General features: G+C 40.0%; 1 protein-coding gene across 8 annotated transcripts in view; it reads right to left on the reverse strand.

Annotated features, from left to right (window-relative positions):
- Positions 1–3,703: 3,703 nt before the first annotated feature.
- Positions 3,704–14,368, reverse strand: part of DDX4 (DEAD-box helicase 4) — a 28,264-nt gene continuing 17,599 nt past the window's right edge. For 3 of the 8 annotated variants that reach the window (XM_035100463.2, XM_060280299.1, XM_035100462.2), the window contains exons 16-22: positions 13,474–13,603; positions 12,402–12,568; positions 11,588–11,733; positions 9,809–9,908; positions 7,128–7,398; positions 6,930–7,037; positions 4,045–4,584 (exon numbers count right to left, since the gene is read on the reverse strand). In XM_035100463.2, coding sequence (XP_034956354.2) covers positions 4,495–4,584; positions 6,930–7,037; positions 7,128–7,398; positions 9,809–9,908; positions 11,588–11,733; positions 12,402–12,568; positions 13,474–13,603 — 1,012 coding nt within the window. In that variant the 3' untranslated portion in view covers positions 4,045–4,494. Of the gene's footprint in view, positions 4,585–6,929; positions 7,038–7,127; positions 7,399–9,808; positions 9,909–11,587; positions 11,734–12,401; positions 12,569–13,473; positions 13,604–14,368 lie in introns of all 8 variants that reach the window. The other 5 variants (XM_035100459.2, XM_060280298.1, XM_035100458.2 and 2 more) reach the window with 3 other exon arrangements.

A 14,368-nucleotide genomic window follows, 5' to 3' on the forward strand; every position in this document is an offset into this window, starting at 1 on the left:
GGACTGCAGCACACAAGGAACGTGGGTTTAACATTTTCACCCCCAACTGTGGTATCAACAGCTGGCTAAAACCACCTACCGGTATTTAGCCCTAGGAGGAAGTTCTCTTATTTGGGATTTAGTCCAGTTAAATGAGATGCTTTAAACTGTTTATACAGTATATAGATCGACCGCCTTCATTCAAGTCAGCTGGAGGAAGCTGATACTATTGATTTCAATAAAAAAAAATTTGTAGGTTTAGGATTGCAATCTAATAAAAGGTGCAGAAAAGGTTCAACTTACCTAGGGAACAGAATCCACAAGGCATGGTTAAGATCCAAAGTGAGGCTTGGAAGATTTTATTTAGAATCATTGTGCATGGGCAGAAAATGCTGTAACAAAATTAAGATTGTTTTCTCCATCCAGGTCAGTAGTGCTCCTGTATTATATAGTACAGGCACCACCACCACCCCACACACTTACACGTTTTGCACTCGCGCATGACCACGAAAGAAAGAAAGAAAGAAAGAAAGAAAGAAAGAAAGAAAGAAAGAAAGAAAGAAAGAAAGAAAGAAAGAAAGAAAGAAAGAAATAGAAGATAGATAGATGATGATAGATAGATAGATAGATAGATAGATAGATAGATAGATAGATAGATAGATAGATAGAGATGATAGATAGAGATGATAGACAGACTCATACAGACTCATACAGGAAATGGCAGGAGAGAGCTGGAGAGTCCTTGTGGCTTACGAGAAGACCCTCCCCAGAGCCCAAAGAACCAGTATGGGCGGGGGAGGAAGCTGTGAAAAGACCTAAGGTGCAATGGGGTTTTTGTTTAGGCTACCAGCCAGCAGCCTCTTTGGTCTAGATTGGAGAGATGGTGGGATAGAGAGCCTGGAGAACAGGGGGAAATAGGCATTTAGGGTCTTTTTAAAGAAGTCCCCCCCCCACTTTCTGTGATTTCACTTATGCACATGGGCCCCTGGAATGTAACCCTCACATAAATGGTGGGTGGGATGTGCATGGATACGCTGTAATGAAATTAAGATTTTTCTTCTCCAACCAGGTCAGAAATGCTCCTGTATTATATACAGTAGTAGCGTATATATTTCTATCTGGTGAGCAAACAGTATAGTTTATAATGAAAATAAAATTGTTTGACATATCTCCCCACAGCTAAATTTCCAAAGGAACCAGAAACCATCATTCTACTATTACTTAACACATTTCAGAGTTGACTCCTGAAAATAGATTTCAGAGCTGAATTTTTTTGCAAGTCCTATTGCTGTAACACAGAACTTGTGAAACGGACTTCCTATTTATTGGGGTCAAACGATGTAGAAAAAACCTGCAAACCACAAAGCAGTATTGCTACCATTGCCACTCCCCGCAATCCAAGGGCTCATAGCCAGTTTTTCAACAGTAATGCATGTATGTACAGTATAGTCTAGTCCCTGGGATCTTAGTGGTTATAATGGATGTCTCCTCACCTATTATTATTTAGCTGCCACATCCCATTGGCCGCTCCTGCCTAGACGACGTTACTCCAAGCTTTGAGCATTACAACCACGAGGTGGTGAAAGGCAGCCTTTATTTGCTGTTGTTTAAAAAATCAGGAGTCGGGAATCCTTCACCTACTGCAAAGCTTCTACAGACTTACCAGTAGAACCTGACCTACTATCTGCCTACTCCTGGTAGAAGCCAAATTCCAGTGCGGACTGGAACTGTTGATATCAACAGCACAAAGCAAACTAAAAAACCCGTTGAGTTTGGGCACTGTGAAAACAGCCTTTTAAAAAAGAAAGAAATCAGGGGAAGTGCAGGAGGCAGGGTGGGAAGAAGTGTACAATGACGGGGAATGAAAAAGCAAATGTGGCGCTTGAAGCCAAAGGACTCTTGATAGCATAAGTTGTGTAAGAAGCTGCCCTTGTGCAATAAAAGATGCAGGAAAGGAAGAAAGGGAAGCGAGAGGAGCATCTTTTTGGTTGCAACAACTGCCTAGAAGCAAGGCGGGGAAGTGTCAATCGAGCCAGGGAAAGGAGTGTGTGAAGAGGGGAAACCTTGGGGCTCAATCCACTCGCTGCTCCTGGGGCTCCCCTACCTCCTCAAGCTACAGCGGCCTGCCAAATGGTCTCTGCCAGAGGCCGAGGCCGAGCTTTATATGTCTTCCCCGCCCACCATGTTCCTTCTCTCCCTCTACCGTAGGCAGGCCTCATCGGCCTCCAAACTGGGAGAATAGTTACGGAGACTTCCAGTTCTAACCCATGCGGATCCCAGCCGAAATGATTGAGAAGCATTAAAAATGTACTCAATGAACTGAGGTTCTGGCTCCCTGCCCCACCCCACCCCCATAATGTCCTCTTTTCGGGGAGATGAAAAGATGGGCTAGAATGCAGTGTGATTAAAAGTGTAGCTACTTCAGGAAATGAGGAGAGTGAGGAACATCACAACATGCTTACATGTGGAATTGTTTTTAGTTATAAAGAGTTGTGGAAGGCAACGAAGACTGAACTCGTAACTACAGAGGACATGCCGATTAATTCTCGGTGGACTTGTAAATGATGTTGCCTTCCTGTTATGGGAGTTTATAAAAACATTAATTGCAGTGTCTTTTGTTTTTGGTGAATGTGCCTCTATTGTATTATATGTATATTTTTAAATATGCTGTGAAGATTTCCCCCCTAATAAATCATCGTCGTCTAAAGAGGTGAATGATGCGACTGAGGCGTAATTTATGGCTTTTTTGCCAGTATGTTCTTTCAGAGAGAGGAATTCATCCATAACAAAATTGCTATGTTGCTTCTTGTGAAGAGAGTCCTGAAAGTCCTTCTTGTGAAAGTCCCCTGAGGGCTAGCCTTACTATTAGGCCGAGCAAGGCAACCACAGGACACATGAAAGGACCTCAAATTGTTATTGTATTTTTACTGTGAGGGGAAAGACAGTTGTCTTTTGCACCAGCCTGGAATAATAAGTGTGAAGAGCCATATCCGCCTATTTTTTTAAGAGCAGAAAGCAGTTCATTTCTTTATAAAGAGATGCTTTTCAGATTCAGGGCACTGCTCAACCAAGAACTTAATATATTGTTGTGTGAGAAATTTAGTTATATTCAAGGATGCCAACTTCAATAAAATATTGTTGGGGGGGGAACCCCACATAATCAATCACAAGACATGGCACATGAACCCCATCTGAATGGCAATGCCGATCAACTTTTGGCTGACGGCCCCCTCGCTTATTTCAGCTGGGGTAAAGGGACCTCGGTCCCTAGGCTCCTATGGTTACTTTGTTGGTTTTCTCAGATTTTAGTATCTTCTGAATAGGTTCTGAAGGGCTATTTTATGTACTTCTTACAACTTTCATAATGGCCCTCACAATAGTATTGGGGTGCCTAAAATGACCAATGGATATGAAGTATATACAGGCTTGCACAAGCACCTTACATGAGGTTCATTCCTCTGAGATTTGCTCAGGAAAACTTCAGTGTTGACTGTGCTAATTGTATGGGTGCTTTGCTGCAATTCAATCACGGCCACAGAGTGTTAGCTGCTGAAAGTGTCACCAATGCACTTTCAGGCTGTACTTGCGTATTTTTGATAAAATACAATTACTGAAAATGTCAAAATCTTTGCTAAATTGTCAAGCTCACCTGTATGTTCTTACATCCAAGTGTGACAAAACCATGTATTTCACATGTATTGTGAAACTTTTGTCCTGGGCACCAGTTCAATCTGCTAAGGAAACAGGGTGATGTGTATCTGCAATGTCATCAAAAGGAAACTCCTGCACTGTAGCAGGCTGCAGTTGTGTACAGTACTAGATGAAAGATTTAATTCCAATGTACTTTCAATGTAAGAGGGGGAAAAGAACACTGTGCAGCAGGGGAGAACAGAAAATACAGGGTGCATTGCCAACATTCACACCAATGCACAAAAGTCCACTTTGATCATGAATATTGTTTGCAGTCAATTTGTAACCATCATAAAAGCCATGATGGTACTATTTTTGATTTGAGGGAATTAGGGAAAAGCAGGAAGTGTTAAACTTTCTCCTTCCCTTAATGTCAAAAAGCACAGGGCAGTGTGATTATTGCATGTCAAAAAGCACAGGGCAGTGTGATTATTATGTAGTGTGTTCTATAACGCACAAAACATGATCCTAAGTTTTTATTAAGTCTTTTTACAATAATTTACAACAGTTCCTTGTGGCAAACTAGTGTTATTTCACACAACCATTGAACAGACCAGCAAAAGAAGTAATTCAAAAACAAATTAAACTTCTGTATGTTTATCCCAATCACCTTTCCTGAACAACAGGGGGCAGAACATTAACAATTTCTCAAACATTTTAAAGTTACAATCCTAAGCACATTTACTTGGAAGCAAGTCGCACTGAAATCACAGGGATTTAATCAAATAAATGTGTTTAGAAACCAGCCAGTTTCACACATAACCATCTTGTTTGGAAGATTTAGCATGGTAAATTAAGAATGTTGTTCCATGACAGATGGTAGCCTCAATCCCATGACTCATCCGGTGCACTTATATTTGATGCTGCAAATCCTCCACCTCCTCCGCTGTGGTGATTCTCTTTGCCATGGTAAACCTACATTAAATCAAAGTTGAGCAGATTTCAAAACTATATATTGCAATGAGAAGGTATACAACATGATTGCTTTTCTTCTTTTTATACCTTAGAAAGTACCTGCCAGATTCTGGCTGCCCAGAGATCAGAAAACCTATAGCCATCAGTACTGAACCCCAAATATTCTGAAATAAACAAGCTCTATAGTTCACTTCCACATTTGTGGTTTGTGCCCCTGAACAACCAGGTGTGCAGCCTGGGAGTCATTTTGGACTTGCAGCTGTCCATGGAGGCGCGAGTTAATTCTGTGTCCAGGGCGGCTGTCTACCAGCTCCATCTGGTACGCAGGCTGAGACCCTACCTGCCTGTGGACTGTCTCGCCAGAGTGGTGCATGCTCTAGTTATCTCCTGCTTGGACTACTGCAATGTGCTCTACGTGGGGCTACCTTTGAGGGTAATCCAGAAACTGCAATTAATCCAGAATGCGGCAGCTAGACTGGTAACTGGGAGTGGCTGCCGGGACCATGTAACAGAGAGATCTGCATTGGCTCCCAGTATGTTTCTGAGCACAATTCAAAGTGTTGGTGCTTACATTTAAAGCCCTGAATGGCCTCGGTCCTGTATACCTGAAGGAGTGTCTCCATCCCCATCGTTCAACCCAGACACTGAGGTCCAGTGCCGAGGGCCTTCTGGCGGTTCTCTCATTGCAAGAAGTGAAGTTACCAGGGCCGGCTCTAGGTAGACCCCCGGTGGCACGGCGAGCCAGGGTGCCGCGCGGAAACCATGCTGTGCCCTGCAAGGGCGCCGGAGCAATCTCCACCCCTCAGCGCCAGGGCAGCCGACCGACTCGAGACTGCCCTGGAAGTTACAGGGAACCAGACAGAAGGCCTTCTTGGTAGTGGCGCCTGCCCTGTGGAACGCCCTCCCATCAGATGTCAAGGAAATAAGCAGCTATCCTATTTTTAAAAGACATCTGAAGGCAGCTGTTTAGGTAAGTTTTTAATATTTAATGCCATATTGTTTTTAACACTCGATTGGGAGCTGCCCAGAGTGGCTGGGGAAACTCAAGCCAGATGGGCGGGGTATAAATAAATAAATAAATAAATAAAAGTTCTCAATTTATCTGTTTAATTTGTATTCAGAGATATACTACATTACAAACTGGTCTTGTGCACAATAGCCCTAAGAAAATGACAAACTATGCCAAAACTCAACTTATAGCAATACCATTGATACTTTCATTTGGTAAGTTGTCAGATACAAATTTACTTACTATACATGCAAATACATGTTACCTTCTTGATAACTGCAGCATGTTTATGTCTATAGAGAACCTGAACCTATGGATTGTTGCCATTACACAGAGTGCTCATATCACCAAGAGAGTCCTGTAACAATATGAAGGCTTTCTATGCTCCACTCAAGATATTATATTACTGCTGAGAGATTGAAAACTGGCAACACAGAGGCTTTTTGGAGTAAATGCCACAGAGAAATCTCCAACACAAAAACTAGTTTTTAACACCACATTAAAGGGAGTTAATTCCCGTTCCCACTGCTAGTTTTAGCATCTCTAGGCAAGTGATAAACTTGTTTAAACTTACATTAATAAACCAGAGCCTTAAGAAAATAGCATCTGTATACAGAAAACCCCTGAGCCCCTGCCCCACTCTGGCAAATATGATGAGCTCCCACCCACCTATGATCTAGAACCTGAAGTAACAGATTGCTTCTAACCTCACAGGAAACAGCAGAAAAGCACTGTTTGCTTGCTTCTGCTGCATATGCCTGTTCCCCGGGAAGAGGTGTCTGCAGAGAAAGCAAGCAGATGTCTTTTCTCCCTGCATCCCCAGGGTGGGAGAATCGCTTAAGGAAGGCTGATCCTTGGAAAATGGGTTATTTCCCCCCTCCCCCTGGAAACACATGCTGAGCAGGGGTTAAATTTGGCTCAGGTTTGCTGAATGCAGCTCTCAGGGTGAATAAAAAAGCAAGTTTTTGAAAGGATCAGCTTTCCTGTTTTCCCTTTTTTCTAGGAAGCACCACTTACTTGTGCAGCAGCTGAAACAACCTTTAACAGAGGGGCCCTTCAGAGAGCAGTTTGGCAAACTCTTCTCTGATGCGCCTCCCACTCATCTTTAACAGAGGTGGTGCTGCAGAGAGTGGCTGGGTAAACTGCTCTTTGAAGCACTCCCCCCGTTTATTAAAGCTTCCTGGAGTGAGATGTTAAAATGGGGAGAGGGGGCTGAGGTGCTTCAGAGAGCAGCTTGTTTAAAAGTGTTCAATACCCTAAAAACTTTCAAGATTACCCATTATCCAAAATAAAGTTTTCGGCTCAATCATTATCAGTGGTTCTGCTTAAGATTTACCTTTCGAGAGTCAACAGATGCAAACATGTTTCCTCTTGGACTGCTAAAACCAATTCCACCAGAAGTACAAGCAATCTCTTCTAGCCACACTGGCACTTCTTGCTGAGCCTTCAAAGAAATGTGATAGTGTGTCATTGGTTTTGTGACTTTCAGTTTAGTAGTAACAATAAAAGCAAATTTCCAGAACAAATAACTTACATCTGCAAGCACTTTGACTAGAGGCTGTGCAATAGGACTGTCTGAAGTAGGATCAAAGAAAGAAGTTGCTTTGCCAATATTACCACAACGCCCAGTTCGTCCAATCCTATGAACATATTCATCAATTGTGGAAGGAAGATCCAAATTTATGACATGTTGAACATTTTCAATATCCAGACCTCTTGCTGCCACTGATGTAGCAACAAGAACAGGGCATTTTCCAGAACGAAAATAATAAAGAGCTTCTTCTCGCTCTCTCTGTTCCCGATCACTGTAAATAGAAAAATAATTACATCTCTGAGTGAAGTTCAGCGATTCTAATACACAAGCAAACAACACCAGCAAGATTCTTCTTCAAATGCATATTTACCAAGTTAAATATGTCACTAAAAGCTAATATGCAATGATAAATGGCAGGAGGGGCCAACTTTGCAGATATTTAGGGTAATTCAAAGTTAATTAAACAAAAGCATATCTCATATTTCAAAAAACAATGTTTTATTGACTTTGTATCAAAATACACAAATAAAAGTTAAAACCATTTAGAAGATCATAATCACTTCAATTCAGAGTCCAGCCAAGATTTATACTCCCAAGATTTATACTTTATTTATAGGCCTTTGGGTACAAGAGCTCCAGACTCTTCACTAGCTTCAAACTGGGTGGGGAGCTGTGGCACTCCTTTCTGTCAAGCTGTCAACAACTGGAAATATTCAGGGCAGCAAGAACCTCACTACTTTTTTAGAATTTTTGAGAAGCTGAAAACATTATTTTTTTTGGGGGGGGAGAGTACCTACCCTTTTCCAAGCTCAAAAGTGTATGAATCTCCACTAGGTTTGAAAGTGGCAAATGTGTATGAATCTCCACTAGGTTTGAAAGTGGCAAATGTGTATTAATATGCATGTAACGTGCTGGTAATTTTGCTTCATGTACCAAGCTGGGAGCAAAGAGTACATTGAAAAAAAGCAGCTGAAGTCCAGTATCATGCCATACTTTTGAGTTTCTGCTCAGATACAGCACAAACCACTGCTGCTTGTCCACTTGTGGCAATGTTGCCTTACAAGAAAAACAGGCATGCACAACTGTTTAACAAGTCTTTTGCTACCAACCTTTATGCATGGGAAGTAGCCATACATCCAAAATAAAACAGGTAGTAAATTCAGGAAGAAAGAAATGAAACCAACTGAGAACGTAGGTTTGGATTAGTATAAAGACCATAGAGTTAAAAGTCCAGATCCAACTGCAATCTAAAATGTTGAAAGCAATAGAGAGAGAAACAGGAAAACAAACAGTTGTAAAGAAGATACCTTGTGTAAGTTGCTTGTGTCATGTGCTCTAGCCTACGTACTGTTGAAAAGATTTCCTGTGTGTCTTTGGGCTGGTTTGGTACATAATACCTATAGAAGTTTAGCCAAAACTCTTGGCAAATAGTCAGGGTTTGTTCTTGGTTTTGCTTTTGTAACCTGTGTCTACTCTATATTCATTTTTTGCGGGTGGGGGGAAACAAAACCTCCTCAGAGCAAGTCTTTCACATAAGAGAAAAGGAGAATTGTGCCAACAGTGTGACATCCACTCCAACAATATTTGATTAAGTGAGGCATTCTATCCATGACCCAATGACTTATGATATGGTGCTATATGGATAAGCCTTAACTAGCTTCCCTCCCCTTCTACAACCAGGAGGTAGCATACTGATGAAATAAGTTTCACTTTAAAGAAACTCATCTCAGTGTTATGTTCAAACCAGAGATGACTGTTCCAAAACTCATGGCATGAAGCTTGTTTTAAACAAGCATCTCTGATGGGAGCATAATTCTAAGCTAAATTACTTACCGGTAAAAAGTAAAAATATCAGAAGCCCTTCTCCTTACTGTATGGGAGGAAACGGGAGTGTGCACGTTAAGACTTTTTTGCTCAGGGTTTTGAAATGAGCACAATCCAATAAACCGTGGTATGGTACAAGGTGCAAATGCAGTTTTCAAGTCATCTAGATACACAGAAAATTCTGCATTGCACCCTACTATGGAATGGTGCACCTACCAAGTTATGCAAGCCCAGAGGTTTGAAACAATGCCTGCATATTTTTCTGTGTTTGAAAAAGACCACTTTAGAATTGACAAAGAAATGATATGTCAGGATACTTTTTTGTTGTATGGAATAGCACACTAGTTGTACTGATAAATATATCCCCATATGTTTACCCTGAAGCTGAAAAAGAACACTATTCCAAATAAGCTGAAGCCACTAGTCTCATACCTTACAAAGCCCTTCCTGAACATAAAAAAGCTACCTCAAGTGCATTAAAGACATGCTGCTACTTCATTAAGACAGCATACTTCTGAAACCAATACTTTTATATAGTGTCTTGAGGCTATAATGAACTGGCATCTCCTTACTAAAGAATGGTAGGATAGATTGAAAATAAGGGCAAAGTAATATACACTTCAGGCAATAAAAAGGGCAAATTGAAGGTTAGGATAATTATTAAGAACAGACATACCATATAATGGGGCAAGTAAAGAACCATTTTGCCCCGATGGAAGGAAAGAACTTTTCTCTCTTTAAAATAATAATAATAATAATAATAATAATAATCAATGCAGTTAGCTATTTGAATGTCACCAGCTTATAGGGTGCTTTAAAAGTAATTGAATCATGATTGACTATGAATATATACTTACCCATGAATACTTGTTGTTGCTATGTTTTCTTGGCAAAGGAAGGTTGCAATAAAGTCTGCTTTTTTCTTAGTTTCCACAAACACCATGGTTCGCTTATCACCTTTATAAAGACAGACATAATGTTAAGATATATCTATTCAAATAAAATAGTAAATCAATAGCTTTCAAGTGCCAGTAGTAATTCTGATGCCCATATTAGTAAGATTGTTAAAAATCTAATTTCTTTGTTTTTCAGTATTTTACGTTAAGCTCCCAGACATTTACTCATCCCAGCTTTTCTCAAGTAACCCTCCTTAAAATATCATCTTTAGCTTTAGATTGAGAGGACTGCTTTATTTTCAGCTTTTTGGACAATGTTTAGTAATTTTAGGCATTTTATGAGTAATAGTACTTCACCATATAACTTTCTACCATTTGGCACAGAGTACAGCTACATGCTTGGAATGAATGAAGCCAGTAGTTTCTAGTAATCCCCACCATACTATATTAAGGAAAGTCCAGCTGGATCTGGTTAAGGGTCCACCTAGTCCAGCATCTCACAGAGGCCAATCAGATTACTCTGGGAAGCCGAGAAGCAATCTATGAAGGCACATACACTCTCACTCTCTCCTGTTCTGGCTCCCCAGCAACTGGTACTGAGAAGCATGCTGCCTCTGAAATCTTCAGACAGTAACAACTAGTCATGGTAAGATGCAAAAGCAAGACTTGTAGCCTACACAAATAGGTTTTAATGGACACACAGCAACCATCTTAAACGTTAACCAGTATAAAGTCAAATAAAAGCATAGAAAAAATACAAAATTCCAAATTGCACTTCCAATTATTTCTGTAATAGCTAGACAAACAGACAATGGATAGTAGAATGACTGGCAGTGTTTCAGGAAAGGACAATATTTTTTTATGAGATCAGGGTGTTGCAAAACCCTAAAACCCAAGGCCAATCTGAAAAGTAAAACACCTCTCTCATTAACTTCCTAAATATAGCAATCTGGATTAAGCAACATTATACTTTTTTTTTTACTACGGTACAATCCATAAATAAGGTTTATAGTTCATGGTTCTGCTCTCATAAAGTTGTATCCAACATTAGACACATTCCAAATAGGCCCACTGAAGTTAGAATATACCCACTGAAGGTCGTGGGCCTAAGTAAACTTGGTTGGCAACAATTAATAGTTTTCCATACACAACATTTCAGATTCCTAAATATTTTAGGGAGAAGGATACAATTTGCACAAATCTATTCCAAATAAAAATAAGAGTTATTTTACTGATGAATAGGACAATTTATACTTTTAGCCCTGATTTCACCCTGGTCCAAAAGTTTGGTTTGACCAACCAGCAGGCTATCTTGTATCTCTCTAATGATCTCATCTACACATTCCACATAGTACTTTTTTAAAAAAAATCCACTATACTGTATTGCCCAGTTCCATAACTTTTTGGTTTCAAGGGGCCTAAGAGCTGATGACTAAAATGTAACAAAAATCTGTATTGATTGGTTACATTTCATTATCTTTCTAAGAGACCAGTTACAAGGTATAGTGGTACCTTAGTTTAAAAATTTACCGTAATTCGTTCTGGAGGTCCGTTCTTAACCTGAGGTACCACTTTAGCTAATGGGGCCTCCCGCTGCTGCCGCACTGCCGCCATGTGATTTCTGTTCTCATCCTGAAGCAAAGTTCTTAATCCAAGGTACTATTTCTGGGTTAGTGGAGTCTGTAACCTGAAGTGTCTGTAACCTGAAGCATCTGTAACCCGAGGTACCACTGTAGTTACCTGTGCCGTTGAGAATCTCAACAAGCTTCTCTCTCTTGTCATACTGATTCACTTTAAGTATTGTCTGCTGAACATCACTGCAGGCTCCACCTACTTGTCCAACAACAACAAATAAGTACTCTGCCTTCAAGAATTCTCCAGCTAGCCTTTAAAATGAACAAATAAATCAAGTTAACTTGGAAGTAAGAGTTAAGTTTAGGAGAATCAGAGAAAGCTTGGATAGTAAGGTGTTGTTCTAGTGCAGGCATCCCCAAACTGTGGCCCTCCAGATGTTTTGGCCTACAACTCCCATGATCCCTAGCTAAGAGGACCAGTGATCAGGGATGATGGGAACAGTAGTCCAAAACATCTGGAGGGCCGAAGTTTGGGGGTGCCTGTTCTAGTGTATATGTAAGAAAGCAAAAGTTAGCTTTCAGCCAGCTAGTTCTACAAAACACATTTCTATGTTCATATTATACGCAGTCCACCATGAAAATGCATTTTCCAATACTGTGTTCTGAAACATAACCAACTTGCACAATTGACAGTGACTCTTCATATGAGTAACAGTCAAATAAATGTCTCTTGTATTAAATGCGCAGGTGTTGACCTTTTGGAAAAACTCATGTTGAAATGTTCTCACTCTTATTAGTGATTTAAAATTTAGGATTCATGTTTTTAAAATGAACATACCCACTGGTGGAGGAAGAGGAGTGCAGGGAGAGCGCACCGCCCCCAGCAGCGCGATCCCAGTAGGGTGCCATCGCGGCTGCCCCCCCCCCGCATGCTCTCCACCCCCCAGTGCCAGAGCATGAAGCTCTGCCACTGAACATACCTCTGGATTTCTTCGGGAAAAGTGGCACTAAACATTAGTGTTTGGCGTTTTTCCTTTGGTGGCATGCCTGGAGATGAAATTAATTTCTTCATATCTGGGCCAAATCCCATATCCAGCATACGATCAGCTTCATCTAACACCAAATATTGTAGCTTGCTCAGCCCAATCTAAAGAAAATTAAAGTTAACCCCAAAATGAAGAAAACTGACTCCACAAACTTAACATGGTAGTTTTTTTAAAAAAAAATGGTATCTGCAACACTGTCCATCCTATTCCCTTCGCTATAACGCTCAGCATAATTAAACTCCACATGAAAGTATACATTAACTTCTACAACATGGTTGCCACCTAGCGGCAGCAGTAGATTCCAGATGTCAGGCTGCTACATTTAGACAGGAACTGATTCACTTCACACACAGTACAGCTACATCAGTGTTACCCACAGAAAACTCCACTACTTACTCCACTAGAGTTCTATGACAGCAGATGCTTCTGCAAGAGCATATTGACTCGAGATTACAGCTAACACATGCACATTTCAGCAGCAACCTTGGTAAGCATTGTATTTTATCACAGGGAACCAAGTTGCAAACAGCAACTGTACACTGTACATCTGAAGGCAGCCCTGTTTAGAGAAGTTTTTAATCTGTGACATTTTATTGTATTTTAATCTTTGCTGGAAGCCGCCCAGAGTGGCTGGGGAGACCCAGCCGGATGGGCGGGGTACAATTATTATTATTACCAACATAGATAATTTAGTAATGTAATACAGTAAGAGCACAGCACTTGTTCTTCTGCCTAGGTCAGTGCTAGGCCAACCTTAACAAAATACTTTATATTTGTTTTGTGCCTATCTGTCTGACCGCTTGAAGTAAATCAGTGCCATAAAGGCAATTAAAATGTATTTCCATAACACTTAGTTGATGGGTCTCCAATTTTAAATTTTCCGTGTTTTGTTCTAAATATTACTATAAACCACTTGGTTTTTTTAATTATATAGTGGATTATCAATATTTGTTATAATGAGAAAACACTTCAATTTATGAAAAAAACATTAGCACACAGATCTCACCTTTTCTCTGCCTATGAAATCCAAAAGCCTTCCAGGGGTAGCACACAATATATTACAACCTTGCATTATCTGACGAAGTGAATAACCTGTTTGTGTTCCTCCATAAGTCACAACTGGTCTTATACAAGTTCTAGACACAAGAAAAAATATTGCATTTCTCATTTAGTGATAATAGTGAACACATTTCAATGTCTCAATGCCCACTTATTGACATAACACCATGGCCTTAACAATTAATATAAAATAAAAAGAAGATAATGCAGCTTTGTTATCTCCTGTACTACAAATTTAATCTATTTATCGAATATAAAATCCCCTGAACAACTACATGCCCGTTGTGCATTTTAACAGTGCTTGAATTCCACATGATGAGGAAAACTCACAGAAAATGCAGGGAGACTGTACTGCAGGAGTGTTTGATGGATTGAACCCAAAGTTACATGATCACATTTTAAACACGCCCTGAATTTGCAAAAAGCATTTTGCTAATCTGATATTGGAATCAAGCAGGCTATTTACTCTTTTAAAAAACACAGCTATCAATATTTGAACAAAGACTGTTGAATAATTTATGAAAAAAACAAATATAATAAAAAACAAATATAAGAAAATACAACACAATGTCTGCTCCATCAAGACTGAATTCCAGAAGAACATTAAGATATATTGCATGGTAAAGATAACTCTGTCACTCTAATAAGATGTTAACCATTTTAAGTATTGCTTATAGAACAGAGGTTTGACTATATAGGAATAGAATCTGGGATATCTAAATATATCCAATATTAATTCATACTGGAGTCAGTATACGAGTTCCTGAATGGTTATTACTTTTACACATCAGTATGATGTAGCTGCTGTGGGGTCACCTGTGGTTTGTTTGCGAGAAACAAAC

This window comes from Zootoca vivipara, chromosome 11, assembly GCF_963506605.1.
Source record: "Zootoca vivipara chromosome 11, rZooViv1.1, whole genome shotgun sequence".
Classification (NCBI taxonomy): domain Eukaryota; kingdom Metazoa; phylum Chordata; class Lepidosauria; order Squamata; family Lacertidae; genus Zootoca; species Zootoca vivipara.